Genomic DNA, 24603 nt, shown 5'->3' on the forward strand with positions numbered 1-24603 from the left:
TATAGATGCCAAGTTCACATTCACAATACAATTCTGCAAGTAATTAGAAGCCATACGATGGTAGACTCATTTTGCGAATATTTGCTGCAACTATGGCCAGATATTACTGAAGCGAGAAAGCTTCGCAGTGCGTTTATCACAAATGTCCTCTTAAACTTTTTCTCAAGTTATACTTCTACAATGTTGAACGCTTTAATGATCCACGCTGTACGAAAAACATCCTTTTTACCAAAATCTCTGAGGACTTTGCTAATGAGTCTTGCTGTTTCAGATGTTTGCATTGGTATATTTGCTCAGCCATTGTATACTTCAGGTTGTGTAAAGTTGTTGTTGCAACAATCTCCTGGATGTCTTTTCTACAAGACAGTGTATGCTTTATCAGTACTGTTTTGCATGGCTTCTTTGAGTGGCGTTGCAGCTATCAGCTTGGATAGGTTCTTAGCCATTCACCTTCACTTAAGATACCATGAACTTGTAACTCACAACCGCGTGCTTGTTGTGGTTATCTTCAATTGGATGCTGAGTGCATTTCTTTCGCTGACGTGGTTCTGGGTTCCGTTGCACATTGCGTACCCACTCATCTATATTCCTTCGATTTTCTTTCACCTGTTAATCTCAGTGGCATTTATAAAGATTTATCTAGCTGTACGACGCCATAGAAATCAGATACAGTCCCTGCAAGTACAATGCGAAGAACTGCGGCGTCGTGAATTGGCCTCCGAAAGTCTGTAGTCAGTATATTTTACGTGTATTTGGTATATCTTATTTGTTACTTACCTTCTGCATTTTGTTACATTGCCGTAGCACTTAACGGTCCAAGTGTTCTGTTGAAAGTGCTTATCTCATTCTCCAATTATCTTGTATTCCTTAATTCGACTTTGAATCCAATACTTTATTGTTGGAAGATGAGACACATTCGACAATCTATCATGAACATGTTACGTAACACACTGGCCTGGTTCAGAAACCCTCTATCACTGGAGGAGTGATCATTGGGCGTGTCATCAAACTTTAACTACGATGTTATTTCTTATTTCAAGAAATGGACAAACCAAGATTTGGTTTGGCTCACAATGCAATCTGAAAGTTGCAACTTAACAAATGCATATAAGAGGAGTAAAGAAACACAATTTGTTTCTCCTACCATGTATAGACTGAGTGCGATGTAGCTAACTGCAGGATATATGTATGAGGAATTAAGGGAAACACATGCACAGAATGTTGTTTTTTCTCTTATTAATGCTAACTAATGAGTGCGAAAGGGGAATGACCTAATCAAGCGTGGTGGCCGGTGGACGAACACACGTTTATCGCTTTTTACGTTAAAAGCTAATTTTGATTGTGTTTTCAGATTGTGTCATTAACAAAGATGTTTCATTGAGTACAGCCCTCGATTGACCTTCAACGTTCCAAGCTTTGACTCGCTGGCCACTCAGTTGCTGCCAGATGCAAAGATTACCACTGCTTAACCTCAACTCTCTTGAAAATCTCGCTTATTAGCCCTTCTTGCATTCTTTCTTAGGTCTCGTCAAGGAGTAAAATTAATAACTGATATCTTAGGAAATGGTAACATTCCCATCTTTCCAATTAATATTGTGTTTGAGAGGTGGACAATGAGGCATGTCCTTTTTGCCATTTTCAATTATCTCTTTGGCAGGTGACAAAACCAAAAGAGGACGAAAATTCTCCAAAAGCTATAGGCAAAAGAGACCTGTAAAGACTCTTTCTTTTAAAAAAGAAAAAAAAATGCAAACAAGGAAAAACAAAACTCAAACACAAATCAAGGAAACGAAGACATTTAATCCTCAATCAATCCGTAGACTTGAGAAGCTGGATTCTTTAATCAAGGCGTCAGTCAGCAACTCTTTCCACTTTTTCGCCTTCCTAAGGATCCAAAAAAGTAGTATAATTGAATATAATAGTCCTATTCCTTTTCCGTTCGTCATATTTTCATATTTTTGTCTCTATTCTGCTACGGAAAAGTGAACCACGATAACATAGGGCAGTTACGGTAAACCTCCATTAACAGAATCTTCGGTTAAATGCATTAAAAGTATTCAGACAACTTAAAATGGCAGTTTTTAACTGTTAATTATGAGTTGGAATAACGGTGCGTCTCACGAAAGGATCTGAAAGAACACAAAGCAACAACAACCAAAATATACAACAACATACAGCAAAATGGCGAGTTGCTGGTTGTCTTCAGATAAAATCTGCCAGTTCTTTTTGGTTTGTCGGCTCTAAATCCCATTGAGGAGCATCCGCTATTGCATATTGCGTAATTTCCTCTCTCACAATCTTCAAGACTCTTGCAAGGATGCACTCTCCAGGAGCATTGGTTTACTGATTTAATGTAGAATTCTGGAGCCCTCATATGGTCACAGATTACGGTCCGGAAGATGTCTAAACAATATAAAGCAATTTTAGAACAGTGTTTAACGGTGGCAGTCATTTTAATCGTGTCCTTTACAATCCTTGGTTTAAGGAGAAAAAACTCAAATGAAAAAAGATTACAATATAAATTTGGAGCACATAAAGTAGACGATGATGAAAAGGAAAAGATGAAAAGAAAGTATGGCGGAAGTTAAGGAAAAAGGATCGCGGCCTGTGTTATTATGGCCACCATTTTGATTTCTGGAAAGTATATGAATTCCAAACACGCGTAAATAACGAGGCTCAAGTGACTATATCAGCCGCTATTTTTCCTTTAGCTGTAATATCTTGCGCCTCTCGGGATTTGTCCGAGATGAACAACTTACTGATGTACAGTGGCAGGTCTTTCTCAAAATATTTAATAAGGAACACTATAAAAAACTGGATCACAAAGTAGAAGGAATTGGGAATTGGGAACTGGGACCCACTCGATCACAACGAAGTGTAAGTTAGATTAAAATCCCGATGTAATGCTGTTCGACAGCCGACAAACAATGTCCTGGGTTGAAAGTCCAGAAAAACCATGTATTGCCTTGATAGTGAGACACGTTTATTTCACGTTTACACGTTTATTTAACAATATATAATAACAATAACAATACACAAAATACACACAGTTAAAACTACAGATGAATAAATAGATGGTAAATGTGAAAACAAACTAAGTCTACGTATATGTGCACGATCCTTCGCAGTAAAGCACTATTTGAGCAATAGTGAAAATCAGACCTGAAAAAAATTTCAGGCCTGTACAGGATTCGAACCACTGACCTCTGCGATACTAGTGCAGCGCTCTACCAATTGAGCTAACAAGCCAACTGGGAGCAGGCCATCAAATTAATTCGACATAAACCCGTAGATGATAAATCAAACAACAACAAACATATGAAACATATGTATGAACTGCGGTTATGAAACGTATATGTGCACGATCCTTCGCAGTAAAGCACTATTTGAGCAATGGTGAAAATCAGACCTGAAAAAAATTTCAGGCCTGTACGGGATTCGAACCACTGACCTCGGGTTTTGCTAAGGTTCAATATTATAGCGTCAATATGGTTTTTCCATGACAGTTTATAATCGATTAGGACACCGAGATATTTCACATGTTCTTTACATTCCAGGTGAGTTTATGTATTTGTTTGGCTATCGCTAATGTATATTGTGGGAAGAAAATGAGGCATTTTTGGTAAGGGCGAAAAATTACGAAATTAGTTTTTTTGAGGTTAAGGGTTAGTTTGTTTGAAGAATATTTCTATCATCAGCATATAAATAAAATTTCGATTTCTTTGAGCTGCAGCAAATGTCGTTAACATACAGGAGAAAGAGTAATGGTCCTGAGACTGAACCTTGAGGAACTCCACAAGTAATAATTGACTTATTAGACGACCTATTTCCAACTACCGTCACTTGCGTTCTCTCGTGTAGATAAGATCTGAACCAATCGTTAATTAACCCCCGAAATCCATAATGAGTTAATTTCTGAAGCAAAATACCATGATCTACATTAAGTAATAACCTGTTAGTGGTCTCTTGAAGAAGCAACTGTCACATACCCAGTTTGGCGAGGCTTTGTCTACAGCCAGGCTGTTTGACGCCTCCATTTGGAAAAAAGTCTGCATGGCCAGCCTCCTTACGCATCCCGAAACCGAATATACCACTTTTCGGTGGCATGTCGGTGTGTATGACGTCAACGTATCTAGCATCACTTGGATCTAGTCGGAACCGAGCATCGCGGACATTGGTAAAAAGGGGTCCCGCTGGATCCAATCCTTAAAAAAAAACAAAAAACAAAAAACAAATACAAGGAGGCAGTAGCAAGGGTTGTTCCGAAGTCGAGTTTCAGTCAGTTTAAGGGCTTAAATAGAAACACAGGTAAAAGCAGTCCTTTACTGATTGGTTTCCCATCCGAATGGGAAACAAGGTGATCAAGAAGGATTTTTGAAGGAGACTTTTAAGCAAATTTTGACTCAAAGTACAAAGCAGTACGAACAAAATGTGGACTGAACGAAAACATCGAATTCCCCATATTTCGCAAGACCTTTGCTCGTTGCTCGTTGCTTAGATTAAATTTACTTTTCATTAATTTCCTACTTGTGATGGTTTCTCCAAGTTGACGACAACTTTAGCTAAAGACGACTTCGGGTTTAATGGCATCTCTTGTCAGAAAACATTTTTTTCAGAAGTACCTGTAATACGGCCAAGTGTCATTCTGGCGTTATCCTTCAGATAAGTCCCAGCATATCCTGCTGCATGAGCACCAAGGCTAAATCCTATGATGTAAAATTTCTCTGGAGAGGTAGGTGACCCAGAGGCACTGGAAATCAGGAACCTTATGAGCTCCGCAACTTGAGCCCCCACAAGTCGAGTGTTTCCTGCAGCCTGGAAATAATCTTTATCTGCTCCTTTTTTCCAGTCCACTAAAATTATGTTGAAGTCGCCTCGCTTTTTCAGTGCGTCTTTCATTCGAGTGGCCCAATTTCCTGTTTCCTCTAGATTTGATATGGTGCACGAGAAATATATTAAATTCTTTAGTCATACCTTTGCATCAAAATTCTTATTTGTTTATTTCTTTAAGCCTTTCAGTACCAACTATCTAAGCCCAGGAACATATTATGCGAAATTTTCTGTTAAAAGAGGATACCAGAAGCAAATACAATTAAAAAATGTAAGAAAATCATAAAAAAATGAGGTTAACTTGGACGTCTGTATAGCTTATAAGAATTTTCTGATTGGTTGGTTTAAGATTCCTGGAGAGCGAAATGAAGAAATAGTTGTTTTCGGGCATAACACTCGACCAAATTAGGGTTTATATGTATTACAAACATCTAAGGTAGATTATTTAAATTCCCATGACTTATCCGGAGGTTCTTGCTTCTTGAAAACTTTTCAAGGACCTCTCAGCGAACGGTCTTAAGCCTGGACGAGACATGGTGTTCTATATGCAAAGAGGCCCTCGTGCTTCTGATTGGAGTGGTCATTCATGGATCCATGCTGGATTTCCCGAGAAAATTCCATCTGGGAAATTAAGTCCTAAAGTTTGTTACGCTCTAATTACTATCAACAACCTTTTCACGAGTGGAAGGGAAACACATTTGAAGCCTTTTCATTGCCTCTTTATGGATCTGGGTCTTAATGATTTCGAAATTTTCGGGGATGGTTTAAACCTAAGGTGATGCTCCCAGACTTTACATCCCAGGTTTAAATGCTCGGCTTTCAAATAGTCGTGTTACTTACCCCTCCACCCATGAATCACGAATATAGTTTTTTGTCGCCTGCTGTCGAACTTAGCCACTCTCAGTCCACCTTTATCAACATCATTAACTTCTCCGAAGCCACCTCTGGTGAACATAGTAAATTTAGTGCCAACATCAGATGGACTTTGTGGTAGTTTTGGTCTTACAGTGATCAACCCCCATTTAACTCCAGGATGTTTATGGAAGCAGCCATATTTTCCATAGCACTTCTTCGCTTCCCCCTTCTTTTTAAATAAAAAACCTGCAGAAAAAACCAGGAAGCAAAGCGTCCATATTTCGACACATCGACATAGCTCGTCATCGTGTTCCATGAAGCCGGTACAGCGAAAGTAAAAAGGCTACCGTCAAGTATTAGTCGCGTTGTTTCCCATGGAAATCCTAATAATAGAGAGATTAAGCACCACGTATTTTTTTCCCGCGAACGGCAGAGAGGCTCACGTGACCTGAAATTTCCCGCGTTTGCCGTTTGCCGGCCGCCGTTTCTACTCGAGGAGGACATTTTTCCCGTTTATAGGGAACGCGAAAATGTGAGTACTTGCAGCCCATTTTTACCGACTATTTGTACATTTTGATCGCTTGCTTTTATAGCTAAGCTTAGTTGATCATCTTACTTCTATATGAACTGCTTGTAAAGCTAATAGAGTTCAAATTTAAGCGGAAAATACATTACTTCTTCGTATCCATCATTTCTAGTCGCAGTGAATGGCGACTGAGAACATTTGTTCTGCCGTGTCGTCGGGAAGTTTAAACAGACGAACATCGCGGACGGAACGGCAAACGACAAACGACTAGCCGACGTTCAGTGTTCGCCGTTTTCGCGGTGCTTAATCTAATTAATAGCTTATAAGATAATAGCCTATTATTAAAGGGTAACCAGTTTTGGCTGTTTTATTTAACGTTAGTCGAGTTTCTGAAATAAGATGACGCCATTCCTTGAATTTATATAAAAATCATAAACTTGATACGATATGTGACGGGTAGTCCGTGAGGTTAATGGAGAGCTGGCACTATGAGTGAGTACTAGATGTGTCCATTGCCCATTCAGGGCATTTGGTTAAGCTCTAGCTTGAAAAATGTTCACGTTTGGAAGTTCATACATCAAGTAGTACAATCTTTGAGTCGAGAGGTATACATGTGAAAAGGCATGGACAATCGTACATAGCTTATTTTTAGATATATATTGCTAATTATTTCTTGTTGTGTGAATGAAAGAATGCTAAACTGCATATAGGTTCGTCACGTCATAATCATCTACGCGTTATCTGTTATTGCGCTGTAGCTTATTTGGCTGGTACTGATAAACCCCGACATTTGACATGCAAAATGAAAATACCTGAAAATTTCCAATGTTTATAGGAAGGCCTACGAATTTAGAGAAAATTATGAGAGAGAAATATTCTGCCTATTTCTGGCCGTAACTCTTCTAAGAATTAAATGTGCATATAATCATGTAAACAGAAACCTTTGAGGCTTTGTTTATGGTGTGTTGTGAGTAGGTACTTCTCCTTGTTCGATCTTAAATGCTTTCTTCGCTGGAATTTGATGGGATCGTAATTTCATTTAAACAACAAAGAGGTGCCCCGCCCCAAAATGGGTTTTCAAAATTCACTGCCACGTAGATTAATGAAGGTTATTTGCTTTCTGGGATTTGTCGTTTATGTTAGATCTGAGACCGTTTAAAAATTGCGAAACTAATTTAGGTAACAAGTTCGTTTTAATAGTTCCTTCCTGGTTTGAAACTAAATATAGTCTCGACTGCGAGTGTAAAAGTATTGCCTACAATACCACCGTCATATTTTCCCTTTCGAATGAAAATCAAGTAATTTGGACCCCTTTCGGAGTATGATAATTTAAATTGAAATATGGACTTATTGCAAAGTTCCCGTATCTTAAGCCAGTTAGTCTTTTAAACATAAATATATTCTCGTCGCCTGAAAACTTACGAGGAGAAATAAACAAATAACCCTTGAACAGAAATCTTAGTCTTGACTATGTTCAGAGCTAATGCTTTAAGCCGTAAAGTCCTTGCGCTGTTCCTTCAATCATGAGGCTGACAGATCGATAAATAAACAATAAATCGTTGGATAGAACGCGTAATAACCTACAAAGGTGGCAAATTTCTAAAGAAATTGTGATTCTGCGTCATTGGGGGGTATTACAAGATAATTCGGCTGTATCATCTGTGTTGAAAATTTAAATTTGCCACCGTAAAGAGTTATGAACCTGAAGTTTCGAGCGATAGCCCTTCGTCAGAGCAAATGATATTCGCTCAGAAGATGGATTGTTGAAGTAGCTTAGATTAAAAAAAAACCGCTAAGTGGATGAGTTACTCACCCTCTGCTGCTGCAGTTAGGATTATAAGCAAGAAGATAACTTTCTTTGTCAACATTGCTTTCTTACATCGACCGTCGCCTTAGCCTAGTTTCCGTTTCGTGGTTTCAGTTTCGGTGAAGTTGTTTGTCCGAAATCGATCAGCATAATGACGATGTCTTGTCAAATGATAAAGTTTAACTTGAAAAGGTTAGAACCTTACCAATATGGAGCCTTAAGCACGTCACGCATGGAATGAACAACCAATGGCAAGTCACCAAAAAGTCAAGTTTTTAATTAGGTAAGGAGCTTAAACAATAATATAAGGAACAACTTGTTTTTCTTAATCTCTGTCATACTAGAACTGGATGAGATATATCCGCAAAACTCAATATAAATGCAAATATCAATCATTCTTTGTTAACTTAACAGTTTGAGTGTAAACTGGAGAATCAATTGAGATGTCAGTTGCTCAAGGTGGCTGAATATAAGGTGGCGATATTCAGCGCGTTGAAGAACCAACTTTCCCTCTCTGCTGTCGCACGACTCTTACGTAGCGTTGACTAAACGACTGAGTTTGAAACAGCTGGTGTAACATGCCAATCGACATTCATATGCTTATGTTAGGGGGAAATCATGGCCCTTCACTTGAGGATTTTGATTTATGAGTGCATCTCGATAAATTTCATTTAGCCTTTTCAAAATAGGATGCCGCTAAGTTTGTTTGTTTTCATTGACCAGCAGCAGGATACATATTTTTATCAGCCAATTTTTTAATCTGTTTTCAGCAATTGGGTTAGATTTCTTTACCGGTTGCCCGTATTAAAAAGGACCTATAAATCATCGAATTAGGAAAAAAAGATGTCATAATATCTCTAGGTTATGCCAGTTAATCTCGTAATTGGCTTTCGAATGCAATATGCCTGCAACATATATGTAAGTGGTAGTCATTTTTGGAAAGCCGAAATGTTGTAAGTTGAATGAGGAGTCTAAGAAATACTACCGTTGAGCGGTATCTTTTTATATTTTCCTTTTGTTCTATTAGCAATGCGTCTACCGCTAATCTGAATGAAGTACGTAAGTTGGAGGGATAGTCGAAATATCTATTAATTATTCAGATTTTCGGTCGCTTCGTTCCAAAACAGCGTCACGTCATTTCGCTACGAAGTCACGTCGTTCCAGTCATAAGCGATTAGAATAGGAACCTTTCATCAATTATTATCACACCAAATTCTCCCAGCTGAGTTACTAAACAAAAAGTTTGAGTCAAAAGGCAAATGCACATAACTGACACTTTGAAACACTCTCAACTGGTTTAACAGGTAAACTTGCCCTTCTTTAAACACATAAAAAACACGTTGCAATCAGTGGAGCAGCAAGATTACCAGAGTTCGACTCACAACATTCAAAATGAGGATTGGCTACTGTAGATACACATGGTGTTTGAACGATTATTTCAGCTCCTCATCAATTCGCTTCAAACCTAAAAGATTCAACTCTGTAAATAAATTAACATGTATCCTAAAACGTGCGTAGAGTAATCGATCCTTGCCAAAATACTTAAACTCCACAGATTTCAAGGAACTGGCATTTCCTTCTCAAATAAAAGCAAAACTAACTTAACGAAGTCCTTGAGGTCACATAAAACTGGATAGGAAACTGATTACAAACTATCTATTACAACTCCTCGAATACTATACAACAAAACTGCAAGCAGTGTACGTGTTGAGTGCTACGAGCACTAATCACGATTTGGTCGAATAATCACATACAACTTATCGAAGGAAAACAACGAAACGATTAATATAGCATCGTGCGACCTCTCAAGGAAAGGAAAAGGTGATCCTTTACATTATAATTCTTTATCCGATCTTGATCTGTAAATACACGTCCTTAATGGCGAATGTATCAGTTATCTCGTAAAGCTTCTTTTTGACTAAGAGTACAGGCCACGAATATCCCAAACCCTATAATTTGAATGTCTTATCTTCACAGAGCGTTGAGAGTTCCGTTATCTTTAAAGAGAGTTTAGAATTCAGTGAATAACTACTCACAGATGACATTTGTTCAGAGAGCTGATCAATTCTCAGCACCTGTTTGCGAAAGTGCACTGCGCATCAATCTCTATCGCCAATGCTTGACAATGTCTTCATCTAAATACCCTAAGTCAATCCGATGAGTAGGACAAAAACCAGAAAGTATTTCGTTGCCATATCTCCCAGGTCTCGCCCACCGCTGAGTTGTTTCGGTTCTTCTAGTCAAAGTTGTTAGCTTGGTGAGAAAATTTAAATAATAAATAGAGGATTAAGCCCGGCTATTGTCGCTTAAAGAGGGATTATTCTATGTCACGAGTTGACTGTACTGTCACAGTTGAGATAAAACAACCAATGAAGAATTGCATAAGTAATTTCTGCACTCGGTTTAATCAAGCTAAAAATATTCGCCTCTAAGTGTGTTGTGAAAGTCGAAACTTAATATACTTCTAAGATTTCAACCGTAAAACATACAACTGGCCTATAGAAATAAAACCGGGTAAGTTTCTATAGGAACCGTGGTGTTGCGTTGGTAGGGGGGTATTACAAGAAAATTTTTGCTTTATAAACTGACCTTATAATGTAAACAAGTGACCGTAAAAAGTTTCTAAATCTGTAAACTCCTAACGGTAGCAATTTACATTATCGATGCAGTTGTTAAAAACAGATTATCCGGCCTAAAGTAAGCCTCTCTATTTCAACTCTCTTGTAATTATCATTGTGTCTCTTGAGGTAGATTGGAAGTTTGAGGAAAGTTTCCAGTGGAAAAGGGGGCATTGGGAAAGAAGTCTTAGGAGCATCTGTGTAGACGCTACAGTGATGCTTATTCGAAAGCCGACTCTCTTAGAAAAGGAAGGTTCTGGAACGTTGAAGAGATATCCAAAGATTGTTTTCAACCAAAGGTTTCCTACAGCAAACTGTTGTTGTTTTTCTAGTTTAATTTGAAGATAACCACCGGTTTATTTAGAAAGGTGGTGTATGTGCGAGTGTGAGCTCCCTTTGAATAAAACCACAGCATTTGAAAACTTGTCAAGAGGTTAAAATGTTTGGGCGAGCAACGACGAAAAACGCAAACCAAATCACGGCTTGGTTACATCGGCAAAGCAGATAATGTAAATTAACCACTGTGTAGAGTTTGTGATTTTGCCGTTTCGAGCGATTATCCTTCGACAAAGCGCTGGCAAAAGGCCGATGCTTCAAACGGCAGCTTGACAAACTCTTCGTGGTGGCTAATCCAACCCGACGCGGCGCAATATTTTCTATAGCAATTTGCCCTCGTTGTTCAATGTTGATTTGTAAGATAAACCTAATATAACTTGACCAGAATTGTCCTTCTTCTCATTTCAAGGAACACTGCTTTTTTTATTTTCAATTATCTCCCAAACATTTTAAAAAAACTATCCTCCAGTAATTGACATTGCCTTTTCTGTTGTAAGCAAAAAACGTATGTCTATTATGTTTTAAAAGAAAAAAAACAAACAGTGGTGGCTAATTTACTTTCTAAACTCAGTTGATAAAACGAAATTAACTTTATGACACCCCCAACCCGACGCGGTGCGATATTTTCTTTGGCAATTTGCCGTCGTTGTTCAATGTTCATTTGTAAGATAAACCTAACTTGACCAGAATTGTCCTTCTTCTCATTCAAGGGACACTGCTTTTTTTATTTTCAATTATCTCCCAAACATTTTAAAAACTATCCTCCAGTGAGTGACATTGCTTTTTCTGTTGTAAGCAAAAAACCTATGTCCAGATTTATGTTTAAAAAGAAAAAACTGAGACAAACAAAGTAAAACCAACTGAAACACAAATCAATGAGCAAAGACATTTAACATTTGATTAATCATTCGACTCGAAAAGGTGAGTTTTTTCAATCGATGGACAGCAATCCTTTCCACAATCTGAAACTTCAATTCATCAATCCTAACAATCCAAGACGAAAGTATATCATATAATTGCATATAGTGGTTCTCTAACCATTTTACTTGTCGTGTTTTCTTAGGTTTGTCTCTATTCTGCTAGCTGGCGTAATCCTTCTTCATGAAAAAAGAAAGACCCTTCAAAAGGTTGACAAACAAAGCAGCAATTTTCGCAAGTAAACAGCTGTAAAGGGAAAAGAAAAATCCCTCATAGCTTCAAGCCTATATAATGGCTTTGTGACGGAGTTGGTTGTACTGTTAGACTAATTTCTGAAAAGCTTAGGCCTAAGGGCGGCGGAAGCCTGAATCTATTTTCAATCTTCAATTTCTGTAATTGCTTTCACTGCAGGCAACCTGTCAGGGTGAACTCGCCACTTATCATCCGCAGTCAAAAGAGATATTGCTTTTACGATAGGAAGAGATTCGGAAAATGAAATCAAAAAAGAATAGTAAACAAAAAAACAGAAAACAACTACTATAGAAAAAGCAATGACAGAAAACTTGCATCAATTAACAAAGGAATGTATTAAACTGAATGGGTACAAAACTATAATACGACTTGAGATGGCAGTTTAATTTTTAACCTGGGCTTTGCACTTTGAACAGACGAACATCAGAAACCCACATATCACAAAAAGGGACTTTGCTCGTTGTCTGCAGATAAAAGTTATCATTTCGTTTAGTTTCGTCGGCAGAATATCGCGTAGAGGGGCATTCACCAATACATTCCGTGTACTCTCTTCTCTCACAGGCTGGCAAGGAAGCGCATGGACGCGCTTCCCAGGAGCACTGGTTTTTTATTGAGGCAAAGTAGTAGTATAGCGACCTCGCATGGTCACAGAGCGTTTTGTTGAGGATATCTTATGAAATGTGAACACATTTGCATATTTCAGCGTCTTAAAGAGTTCATTACCATTATCGTTTACTAAACAGTTTTGTTGCGCAATTTTGTTTCGTCGTCAAACCACTTATCTGTTTTTCCTATCAATCTCCCTCTAATGAATTTCAAAACTCGAAGGCTGAAAACCAACAATCAAAAAAGCCCGATTCGACAACAGAAAGAAATGTTTTACCTTGATGACGATAACATGAATAATAACAGAAGTTAATGGTCTTTTGGTTAACGATAAAAATATTGCTGCTTTCACGAATTTAGGTGCACTTTAATGCAATAAGAAGCACTCTTCTTTTATCATTTTGCATTGTAACTTTCCCAGCCTTTTACGCCCAAGCCGACTGACGCCACTCTATGGTAAAAAGTCCGTATGCCCCCCTTCTTTTCGCCTCCAAAGACCGATAAAACTGAAACACGGTGTGCTTTAATGCAGTATGATAGGCATTCTAATCCACCCTAATGTACTCTAACCTACCAGAGTCTAGCTCACGTTTTTCACACCCAGGCTGACTCACGCCACCATTTACAAAAAATTCCGTATGGCCAGCTTCCCTTAGCATTCCAAGACCAATGAAACTGAAACGCTGTGGCATGTAGGTGTGTATGACGTCAACGTATCCAGCATCACCTCGATCCAATCGAAAGGGAGGATGGCGGATATCGGTGAAAAGGGGTCCTGCTGGATCCATTCCTGCAAAAAAAAGATAGGGCATAGGATGAATACAATACAAACTTAAAGCAGCCCCTTATTGATATATTTCCAAGCTGAATTGCAAACAAGGTAAAAAAGAAGAATTACTAAGGGAGAGTTGCAAACAATTTGGGCGAGTTTTGAAAATGTCACGTAAATTCGAGCAAAATTACCCTCAGGTAGTAGTGCTTACACTAATGTGGACTAAACAATGTCTCACACTTAGAATCACCCTTATTTTTTCTGGGCTTGTTTTTTAGATTACGAATTTTGAGTCTTTTTCAACGGTTTCTCCAATTTTACAACGCTTTTTGATGGAGGAGGTTGATTCCTTGAGAATCTTGTGGGCATCCATGGGCTGAGATCAATATCTTTTCACCAGAGTTACCTGTAATACGGCCCAGTTTGATGCTGACTTTATGCTTTAGGTAATCTCAAGCATATCCTGCCGTCTGAGCACCAAGGCTGCCTCCCACCACATAAAACCCCTCGGCCAAGTCAGGTGACCCCCCAACACTGGAAATCAGGACTTTTATGAGCTCCCCCACCGGAGCCCCTACAAGTCGAGCGTTTCCAGCGGCTTGGGGATAGAATTTCTTTGCACCTATAGAACAGTCGACCACAACCACATTGCAGTCCTCTCGCTCTAAAAGTAAGTCTTTCATTTTCAAGGGCCAAGTTTTCTGGACTTTCTAAATGTGATATGATTTATGAGAGAGATGCTAAGCTTAAGACTAGTCATAACTTTCATTTAGACTCTGAGGTTTTCAGAGTCTTTTAATATGGATCTATTCTATATTTCCAAAAAGCATGAATGAACAAAAAATGACCTAAAAGAACTTACTGCAGCATGTGTATGGAATGAGTCCCGTTTGACAGACTGTCCCCACTGAAAACCGCCTTGGCGAGCTCAGTTCCCTCGGTGGATATCACAATTGTTTTTATTACTATTTAGGTGATTCGCAAGCACCAAAGAAAAATTCATGTCCTTCGATTAGGTCAGGTTTAAGAGCCCGAGGTAAAAGCGGTCGTATTACTTACCCATCCAGCCATCAATCAAGAAGATATTCCGTCGCGTAATGTTAAACTCAGCTGCCCACAGTCTATTTATATCAACATCATTAACCTCGCCAGTTCCATTTTTGGTGAACATGATGAATTTAGTATCAATGACAGATGGACTTTGTGGCAGGCTTAGACTAGCCATGAGCAACCACTGTTTAATTTTACTGAAGCAGCCGTACTTTTCATAGCAGACCTCCTTGGGCGAATAAAATCAGCCTGCAGAAGAAGAATAACAAAGGGTCAGAAATTCTTTTTAGCACGTAAGTATCTTAATAATGAATGTTAATATAATAATCAATAATGCATGTATATAGTGTTATTTACATATTTATGTTGATCAATAGCGCCTCACAGTAATAATAGCAATGACAATAATGATAGTAATGATAATAATACCTTTCATCATTTCATGAAACTAAGATGGTACCAGCCCATAAATTGGCTGAGATATGAGTATAAATAAAAAACCTAATTCGATAAGTATTGAAAGGTTAAGTTCATGGAGAGCTGCACTATGTGCAAGCGCTTGGGTATGTGATATGCTAGCTAATATGTATACACAGTAAAAATTTTGGTTCAAAACACACTCCTGAGTTTCTAGCAAATCCAACAAACCGATTACTATCGTTACCAGAGTGTAAAAAAACTGTACTGATCTTAATCATTTAGCTGAAATTGATATGCAGAATGAAAATCCTCGAATTTTTTAAAGGAGAGGTTAGAATTTCGTCTGTAGAGAAAATCAAGAAAAGGACTCATGTGCGTCATAGTTCGCACGATATTCGTGTGATGGAGGGATTCCGCCTGAGTCACTCGCAGGCATCGAGTCTACCTAGATAGTTAAATGTGCTCTGTTTGCTTTGTTTGCAGGGTGTGTCACGATTAAGGATTCTCCGTATATCATTTCAGATGCTTACGTCACTGCTCAGCTACTTACGTCACTGCTCAGCTACTTAAATCATAAATTCATCTCCATATAGTCTGGGTGGCATTTGAAAATTAAGGAATCCGCCCACGCATAAATGCAGTTACAAATTCATTTCTATGTAGATTAACGATGATCATTAGTTTATTAATATTCGTATTTCTGTTACAACTGGAATTTTTTAAAAATTTTCGGTCCATATTTGTAAGTACATCTGTCTCGCGCCCAATATTTCACGAGATCCTTCACAAATACATGTATAAACTAAATTTATAATTGCCTAATTTAACAAAATAAAACACCGAATGGGATCTTTTCGCTATGAATACAAATTAAAGCGACTCTTTCGAGAAATACGAAGTGGAATTGAAAAATTAAAGAAATTGAAGTTCTGATATCTCTAGCCAGTTATTCAAACAATGAAAAACACTTCCTCAGATCACCTGATGACTGATGAACTGATTAGATCGCATGGCATCTATCATGCACATATAGATACCAATAAGAAGAAGATGAAGAAAAGATGAGGAGAAGATCTTGCTAATATGTGTAGGTATGTGGCTTTCAGAATGCTAAAAGCAAAGAAAGGAACTCTGATACGATGACGTTGGGAAGTTGAATTACTTTCAAAAGTCTTTTTTTCATCTAGGTGCTAAATATGAAGGAAGATTCAAGCCAACGCCTAAATAAACTACCCACGAGAATTGGTGAACTGCGATTAACTCGTATTTCTTTTCGCTTCTAAATCAACCCAATCTTGTTTATGCTTGGAGCAAACCCTTACATCCCAACGCAAAGTCTTCTTCTTCTTCGTGCAATGATGAAACTGAGAACTACTTAACATCTTTAGACTGAACTCAGGATAACTTAAGCGAACACGAATGTTCCTTGGTTGTTGGAGGAGTACTTGAAATAAGTGGCAATCATTGACCACTTGTGGCTTGACTACTTACCCTGAGCTACTGCAGTGAGGATTACAGGCAGGAAGATAACTTTCTTCTTTACCATTGCTTTCTTCCTTGGGCTTTAACTTTGTTTCCGTTATTTCAATTTAGAAGTTGTTCGTCCCGATTCGAACAGCGTAATTCTTATATCTTATGAAGTAATACAGAATTAAAACTGGGTTTGTCACCAGGTGGGTACATTTAAAAATACGTGTCACTTTTTCTTGTTAGCGAGAGTCAAGTGAAAGTGTAGGGTGATCGTCCGGGTGAGTGTAGTCCTGAGAAGGACTGTTGTGAGTGGTAGAGACTGAAGTTTCGACAACCTGTGCGGAAGTCATCATCAGAGTCAAGTAAATAGTTGTTGTCAGTAGAATGTGCTTATTTCAGTTCGTGTAAAATGATTGGTCAGTTTTGCCGTGATGTGATTAGCTGTAAGATTCAAGTGGTGTAAGTCGGTCGTGATTGGTCTGTTCCGCTCCGTCGGTAAAGCTAGGTCGTTCTGTTCGGTTCGTTTATGTCGTGAATGAGTCGTTTGTATGGGGCCGGTAGTAGTTGTCACCTGTTTAGGGAAGTCTGTTCTAAGTTAGTAAACCAGCTTTCCAGAGTCAGTCGTTGAAAGTAGTCAGTGCTGTAGGTTAGACATTGCGCAGAGTCCCAGTCAATATTGTGGTTCGTAAGTCGATGATGTTCAGCAATGTGATTATTGAGTCAAGTGTAGTACTCCCCAAATAGTATTTACACTTGGCTCCCGTCACGTATCTCGACATGTATCTTGAATTTTTAACAGCGTCTTGTTTATATCTGCGCTTTTGCATAGAATTTTTTTTTCACTTCCTCTGAAGAAGGTCCGTGATTGCGACCGAAACGTCGGGAGCATTTTTATTGTCACTAATTTCAGAAACGCTTTTAACCATCAGTGTATCTTAATTTGTATTTTCAAATATTTTTGAAAGTAATACAGTGTTATTGTAAAGACTGCAATATTCCCCAATATTTCAAAGTTTTTCATTCATTTCCGACCAATGGGGAGTTTGCATTGAGCCTGAATACCATTTCACGAAACGAGTTGTTTTCTTAATCTCAGTCATACTGTTATTGGAAAAGATAAATGTTCTGTCGTGTTATTCATTAATATATGCAAATTGGTCATTGTTTGAAGGCGAGCGCAAAATTATTAATGTTTTAAGTTGTTAATCGCTTTAGGTGGCTGAATATAGGTTCTCATAAACCTAAATTTTTCTTCCAAGTAGTTTTCTTAAACCCCAACAGGTGATACTAAGAATTTTGGAAAATCAGCTTTCCCTCCTAGATGTCGAATGACTTTCACGCGTGTGTTAACCAAAGGATCTTAAGATGCTTGAGATAGCGGCCTGAACGTGACATTAGAAATTAATATGCTGTTAGGAAGGAAATCCTTTAAACAGTTTTTGCGAAAGGTCTCGCAAAATCACCAATAGATTTATCTCCAGCTAAGGATTTCGACTTTTTGGGGAAAAGCTTTTACCATTAAGTCAATTTTAAAACATTCGATTTAGCCGTCTCAAGATTAGGATGCTGCTAAATTTCTCTTTGATCGATCAGCTGTGGTATGATACCGTTTATAGGAAAAGCTTTTAATTAAATATATTTTCACATATCGCAATCATTTTTCAAAGAAACATTTGGTTTTTAATTATAGTTTAGACTTTTTATCACTTGACCGCGGTTTTATCATTCAAAATTAGATTTTTATATTTCCCAGAATTTATAAAATAATAAGAGTAAAAATAAATTCTGGGAAATTTAAAGATTCAATTTTGAATAAGAAAAAGTAAAGTCAGGAAAAAATTAAAGCGTTATTCAAATCAAATGACATATATTTGTCAGTTTCTGTCAAACTATAATTGGATAACATAAGTGTTTTTAACATATACATTTCTATCATGAAAATGATTATTTTATTATTTTTTTCAATTTTATAGTTTACAGGGCGAACTCGAGAATTATTGATTCATGTTTAAGTAAGGTGGTTCAAGTTGCTGGAATTACGATTTCTTAACTGATGATAATTAGAGCGTTGAAAAATCAATTTTCCCTTTTGTATAACATTGATCTAGCCGTTTCAAGATTAGGATGCTCCTAAGTTTTTTTCATTGATCTCCTGTAGCATGATACCATTTATAGAAAACCAAAACCAAAAATTTTCTTGTTACCCCTCGCTCAATGCAGCACCACGAGTTCTTTAAAAACATGTCCTTGACCAGTATTTTCCTTTTTCTTATTTTTCATTTTAAACTACCTTTCAAAACAATTTACAAAACATCCCTCCAGAAAGATGTAATTGCTCTTTGGGTTTATAACCAACAAACGCGTATCTAGATCTATGTTTTAAAGGAATAAATAAACAAAGTAAAACAAACTGAGACACAACTTAAGGAATAAAGACATTTAATCTTTCATCAAGTATTCGGCTTGACGAAGCGCATTTTTCCAATCCTTGAACAGCAATCCTTTCCAGTTTGATACTTCAGCTCAACCCTAAAGAACCAAATAAAAACGGTATCATCGCATATAATCAGTTCTTTTTCTTTGTCATGTTTTCTTAGGTTTGTCTCTGTCTGCTACGTCGGTGTTATACTTCTCCATAAAAAAATAGCCCGTTCATTAGGTTCACATGGAAAGCAGCAATTTTCTAACAGTCAACAGCAATTAAAGCAAAGAGAAAACTCCCTCTTTGTGTCAACGATAAAACTGTGAGGTACCCGTTCAGAATGTTGAGCCGAAAGAAGTGACTTCGTAATCTGGTTGATTGTACTGTAAGACTGGTTTTTGGGATTCAGGGTGAACTCGTCATTTATCATCCGCGGTCAAAAGAAATATTACGTTTGCGATTTGAAGAGATCGAAGAAAACAGGAAAAAGTGATCAAGTAAATGAACAAAGAACAGCAAACAGAAAATAACGACCATGATAAAAAGCTCTCACGACATACTTGCCACGATGAATAAAATCAAGTTTTAACTGCCCACAAAATCATTCTTCGTCTTGTGACGGAAGGTTAATTCTTAATATGGGCTTCGCGCCATAAGCAAAGACTAACAAAAGAAACCCACGTACCGCAAAAAGGGGCTTTGCTCGTTGTTCTCAAGTAAAATCTCCCAGTTTTTTTCCTTTTGTCGGCGACATATCCCATAGAGGGGCATTCACCAATGCATTTCGTGTACTTTCCCTTCTCACAGTCTGTGAAGGTTTGGCATGGATACGCTTTCCAGGAGCATCGGTTTTGTAAAGAAGCATAGTAGTAATCTACAGACCTCACATGGTCACAGATCACTGTCCGCATGATATCTGAATAATATGGAAACATTTTCCAATGAGTGTTTAGGTAACCATGACGGTTTTCGTTAGGTTTTAAAGCTTGGTTTAAGAATCACCACGTTAATCCAATCCTGTTTTCTTACACAGTTTTGTTTATTCGTTTATACATTTTGGTTCCTTTGAGCTTGCATCGGCTCTTTCTAAAATTTCTCTTTCTTTTATACTTGTCGTTGGTGCTTTTTTCATTTTGTTGATTTTTATTATACGACCCTTAGAATAAAAGGTTCTACAACCGCTCTTCGCAGCACCCTTTCGGCCTAATTTCTCACGTTAAGGGACAACTCAAAAAAGTCAGGCATACTGGCAGCCCCTTCCCAATACGGTCGCAAATTTTGATATAGAAGCGCAATCAAATGCTGGATCCCTCAACCTCCTCACAATTAATTTCAAATTTAAAGTCCAAGGGAATACAAATCCTAGATAAATGATAAAGGTTGTGGTATGTTAATTAGTTAGAACAACTTTGCTTACCACTTAGCCCAGAGCTTAAATTGTTACAAATCCAAGAGCACTTAAATACAGTGAGAAGAATTATACGTATTTTCCTCATGTAATGTAACCTACCCAACTCTTTCAGATGTTGTGCACAGCCAGGCTGCCTGATGCCACCATTTACAAAAAAGTCCGTGTGACCAGCAATCCTGCGCATCCCGAGACCAAAGACACTGCCCCGCCGAGGCATGTCGGTATGTATGACGTCAACGTATCCAGCATCGCCTGGATCCAGTCGGAAGCGGGGATCGTGGACATTGGTAAAAAGGGGTCCCGCTGGATCTAATCCTAAGAAAAAAGTGTAAGCAAGGGCTGTGTCATGTCAATATTGCAATAGAGGGCATAATATGAATGTCATGCGAGCTAAAAGCAGTGCCCTATTGATATAATTCGCAGCTCAACTGCAAACAACATAAACATGGAGGATTCCTGAACAAGATTTGCAAACATGTTGCGCGATTTTTAAAAATGCTGCCTACACGACCGACATAACATCCAGGTAGCGGCGAGAACAAAATGTGGACTAACCGACATCTTAGTTACTCTTCAAATCAAGCATTCCCCGGTTTTTTTTTAAGCCTGCGCTTGCTTATAGGTATGTACGAAACTTGAAATGTTTTTTACGTTTTCTCTAATTTGACGACAAATTTTGAGGTAGGTGGTTTTTTATTGTGGGAACTCAGTGATATCCATGTTTTGAAATCAAATTTTTTCTCTAGGGCTACCTGTAATACGGCCAAGTGTCATTCTTGCTTTATCCTTCAGATAGTTTCCAGCATAGCCTGCCGTCTGACCACCAAGACTAAGTCCTATAACGTAAAACCTCTTGGCCAAGTCAGATGATCCAGAAGCACTGATTATCAGGAACCTTATGAGCTCTGCTATTTGAGCCCCAACAAGTCGAGTGTTTCCTGCAGACTGGAAATAACCTTTCTTTGCTCCTATAGACCAGTCCACCACAACCACATTGCAGTCCTCCCGCTGCAAAAGTGCGTCTTTCATACGTAAGGCCCAGTTTCTTGGATTATCTAGATGCGATATATTTCACGAGAGAGGGATTAAGTTAGAGTAGTTCTAATTTTGCACCTCAAATCCTACTTTTTTAGATAGTCAAAACAAATTATCTATGCTCACCGACATATTTTCAAGAATATTTTGTGGCCAAGGAAGATGCCAGAAATGAAAAAATTCTCAAAGCACGTCTTTCAGCTGAGGCAACCTTGAAGGCCTTCCTAGCCATTTCGAATAGTTCTGTTAATGGCAGTGAGTGAATAACTTAAAAAATTTACAGTAAGTGTTTTGGAAAAATTCGGTATGAAGGATTAAGTCTTGAAGCTTTATATTTTCCTGTTTATGACCGTGACAATTTATTTTTCACGAGAGGAGAGAAAAAACTCAAGTCCATTGTTTACCGGTCAATTGATCTGACGCAATCATTTTAATATATGCAGGGTTAGTGAGTACCCAAGATGACGCCTTCAGGCTTTACTATAAGTTTGGGAGCTTGAGTTGTAAGCAGTTCTGGTACTTACCCCTCCAGCCATGAATCAAGAAGATAGTTCGACGCCTGATGTTGAATTTAGCTACTCCCAGCCTACTTCTATCTACGTCATCAACTTCTGCAGACCCACTTCTTGTATACATGTTGAATTTCGTGCCAACATTAGATGGGCTTTCTGGTAGTTTTGGTCTGACAGTGATCAACCCCCAACGAACTCCAGGATGCTTATAGAAGCAGCCATATTTTCCATAGCAGACCTTCGAGCGCCAAAACCAACCTGAAGAAATTAAAAATAAAATTTTATTAATTCGGCAAACTAGCATCATAGAAATTAATTTGATAACACTAAAAATCAATGATGTCAATGGCGCAATTTTCATACGTTGATCAATATTGCTCACAAGAATATTAACAAAATAACTCCTAAACACTGTCCTTAGAGCGTAATCAGTATTGGCTCTTTTGCTTAACTTTCATCATGCTACTAGAATAAATGACGCAAGCCTATAAAATAGCTTCAAGTTAAAAATACAATACAATACAAATTATATCCGCTATTCATAAAGAGAAAGGGGGTTTACATTATTAAATGAGTTAGTTAGCCATACTTGTGAAAAATAAATAGTTATAAAGAAAGGTAAAAAATCTAAATCATAAACCCAATTCGAAGTTCTTAGAGAGCTGACACTTGAGTATGTGGTATACTTGAGATAATTGGTAGATTAACATTTTTTATTCAAACCATACTCCTAAGCTTCTAGCTCATCCGACAGATCGATTGCTATTATTACCAGCGGGTAAACAACTGTTCCAATCTTACGCACTTAGCTGATATTGATATGCAGAATATATAAAATACCCAAAAAACACAAAGGATACGAAAGACATTTCGCATGTAGAAAGAATCAAGGAAGGAACTCAATCGTGTAATGGTTCCCACGATACTCGTGTAATGAGAAGTTTCCGTTCAAGTCATTGTTAGGCCTTGACTCTTCTTAGAATTAAAAGTGCGCGTAGTGATGAAAAAAAAGCGACCTCAAAAGCTTCGTATGCGGCGTTTCGTGAGTGGTTACTTTTCCTTGTTTCATCTCAGACTCGCATGTCACTGATATCGGATTGGGTCGAAGTTAGATCCTTACGTCACTGATAGTGGACTGGATCGAAGTTTCACAAAAACATTAAGAGTTACGGCTAGGGTTAAGATGTCTTCAAGCCAAAAATGCTTTTAAAAATTTATTGCCACGTGGATGATGATGATGAGTAGTTTTCTAGCATTCGTAATTATGTCGTCTTTTAAACATTTTAAGAATAATTTCGGTATTGCGGCTGTCAAATTCAATATTTTTTTACGAGTTCCTTCCTGAATATGATCAAATATTGTCTCGATTCTGTGTGTGTAAAAATATTGCTTATTATAGAAAACTGATCATAGTCGCATATCAACGCTTTCGAATGTAAACAGAAGTGAACTTTTCGAGATGAATAATTGAAAGCAATAAGGAACTTGAGTTCTGTTATTTCAAGCCAACCTGCCAATAAATGATAGAAACATTTCTCACTGCTTGATGACTTACCGTGGATAAAAAAGACTTTTGGTCCGATTTGTACATTACACTGATGTATATTGCGTGGTATCTATTATTCACGAAGTGAAATGAAGAAGAAGAGGATGAAGTAAAAGATATGGAGGAGTTCTGGTAGACATGTGTTTGTGATGTTAAGAATACTAAACGAAAAGAAAAATCTAGGCTAGGGACGTGTGATTATTTAACTTAAAAAGTTTAATATCAGTCGAAAGTTATTTCTTCATCGGGGTGCTAAACAAAGAAGGAAAAAAGTTCATGCAAATAAAATTCTACAATTCGTGATTCTCTACACTTCTTCAACAACTGCAATCTTGATTCTGTTTGGAGCAAACGCTTGTATCGGAATACAAAGTCTTCATCTTGTTCGTTCAATTATGAAACTGAGGATAAATTCACATCGATAGACCGACCTTACAATCACTTCACTGATCACGAATGATCCTTGCTCATTAGAGAGATCTCTGAAGCAGTGGGTACAAGTGAATTTTAAATCACTTTATGGCTTGGCTACTCACCCTCTGCTGCAGCAGTTAGGATTAGAAGCAAAAAGATAACTTTCTTGGTCAACATTTCTTCCTTCCTTCAGCCCTCACCTTAACCTTGTGTTCGCGATTGTTGTTTGTCCCTTCTCGATCGACGTATAACTTATAAAGTAATTAAGTGTTATAATAAAAGTTTGGGATATTCCCCAATGTTTTGACGTTGAATTACGTCATCTTAAAACGAACGACCAATGGGAAGTCAACGGAGACAAGTTCTTAAACACGAAGGCGCGCTATATAAGGAAGTCTTTCCTAGTAAGACCTGGGCTCATTTGTCACTCACCGTTGACATGTGCGGGTCAAATTTAAATGCTGGTAGACGAACAAAAGGAGCTAATAAGATATCTAATGTTTACTTCCACCAGCATGGTGGCATGAGGTAACGTGCGAACAACCTACTTCGATCTTAAATTTACTACCACAAATAAAGACAGTTTCCATTGGAGAAAGGAAATAAAAATCTCAAAAATTCTTGTATTGTGATGAGGACATAAAACAATTTTGAGGAATGCACACGCTGCTCACTGCTTTGGATTAGCTGTAGCTCAAGCTGACTTGACTCTAAGAGTTCTACATCACACGACGGTTGATCGACAAATGGTCCAGTGGGACCTAAGGCTCCTTTTAAAGCGCGCCTTCGTGTTTAAGCGTGTA

General features: G+C 37.9%; 2 protein-coding genes and 1 pseudogene across 4 annotated transcripts; all 3 read right to left on the reverse strand.

The window, feature by feature from the left end:
* Nucleotides 1–1780: 1780 nt before the first annotated feature.
* On the reverse strand, nt 1781–8179 carry LOC148724372 (pancreatic triacylglycerol lipase-like). Of its 3 annotated transcripts, none has more exons than XM_088730515.1 (6): nt 8025–8178; nt 5671–5931; nt 4623–4925; nt 3990–4205; nt 2176–2403; nt 1781–1884 (listed from the first exon to the last, which is right to left on the reverse strand). In XM_088730515.1, coding segments are annotated over exons 1-6 (1065 nt in total). In that variant the 5' UTR covers nt 8080–8178; the 3' UTR covers nt 1781–1882. The 3 variants fall into 3 exon arrangements, with proteins under 3 accessions (XP_088586641.1, XP_088586640.1, XP_088586642.1); XM_088730514.1 differs by having other exon boundaries at nt 1781–1880; nt 2172–2403; XM_088730516.1 differs by lacking the exon at nt 1781–1884 and having other exon boundaries at nt 2280–2403; nt 3953–4205; nt 8025–8179.
* A 5114-nt stretch (nt 8180–13293) lies between these two features.
* LOC148724373 (pancreatic lipase-related protein 2-like) lies at nt 13294–14847 on the reverse strand (annotated as a pseudogene).
* A 4035-nt stretch (nt 14848–18882) lies between these two features.
* Nucleotides 18883–24374, reverse strand: LOC148724374 (inactive pancreatic lipase-related protein 1-like). Its single transcript, XM_088730518.1, has 6 exons — nt 23923–24374; nt 21853–22098; nt 21046–21348; nt 20393–20608; nt 19568–19798; nt 18883–18989 (listed from the first exon to the last, which is right to left on the reverse strand). Exons 1-6 carry the CDS (start codon nt 23975–23977, stop codon nt 18979–18981), a joined length of 1062 nt encoding a protein of 353 aa, XP_088586644.1. The 5' UTR covers nt 23978–24374; the 3' UTR covers nt 18883–18978.
* Nucleotides 24375–24603: the final 229 nt, after the last annotated feature.

This window comes from Stylophora pistillata, chromosome 8, assembly GCF_964205215.1.
Source record: "Stylophora pistillata chromosome 8, jaStyPist1.2, whole genome shotgun sequence".
NCBI classification, from domain to species: domain Eukaryota; kingdom Metazoa; phylum Cnidaria; class Anthozoa; order Scleractinia; family Pocilloporidae; genus Stylophora; species Stylophora pistillata.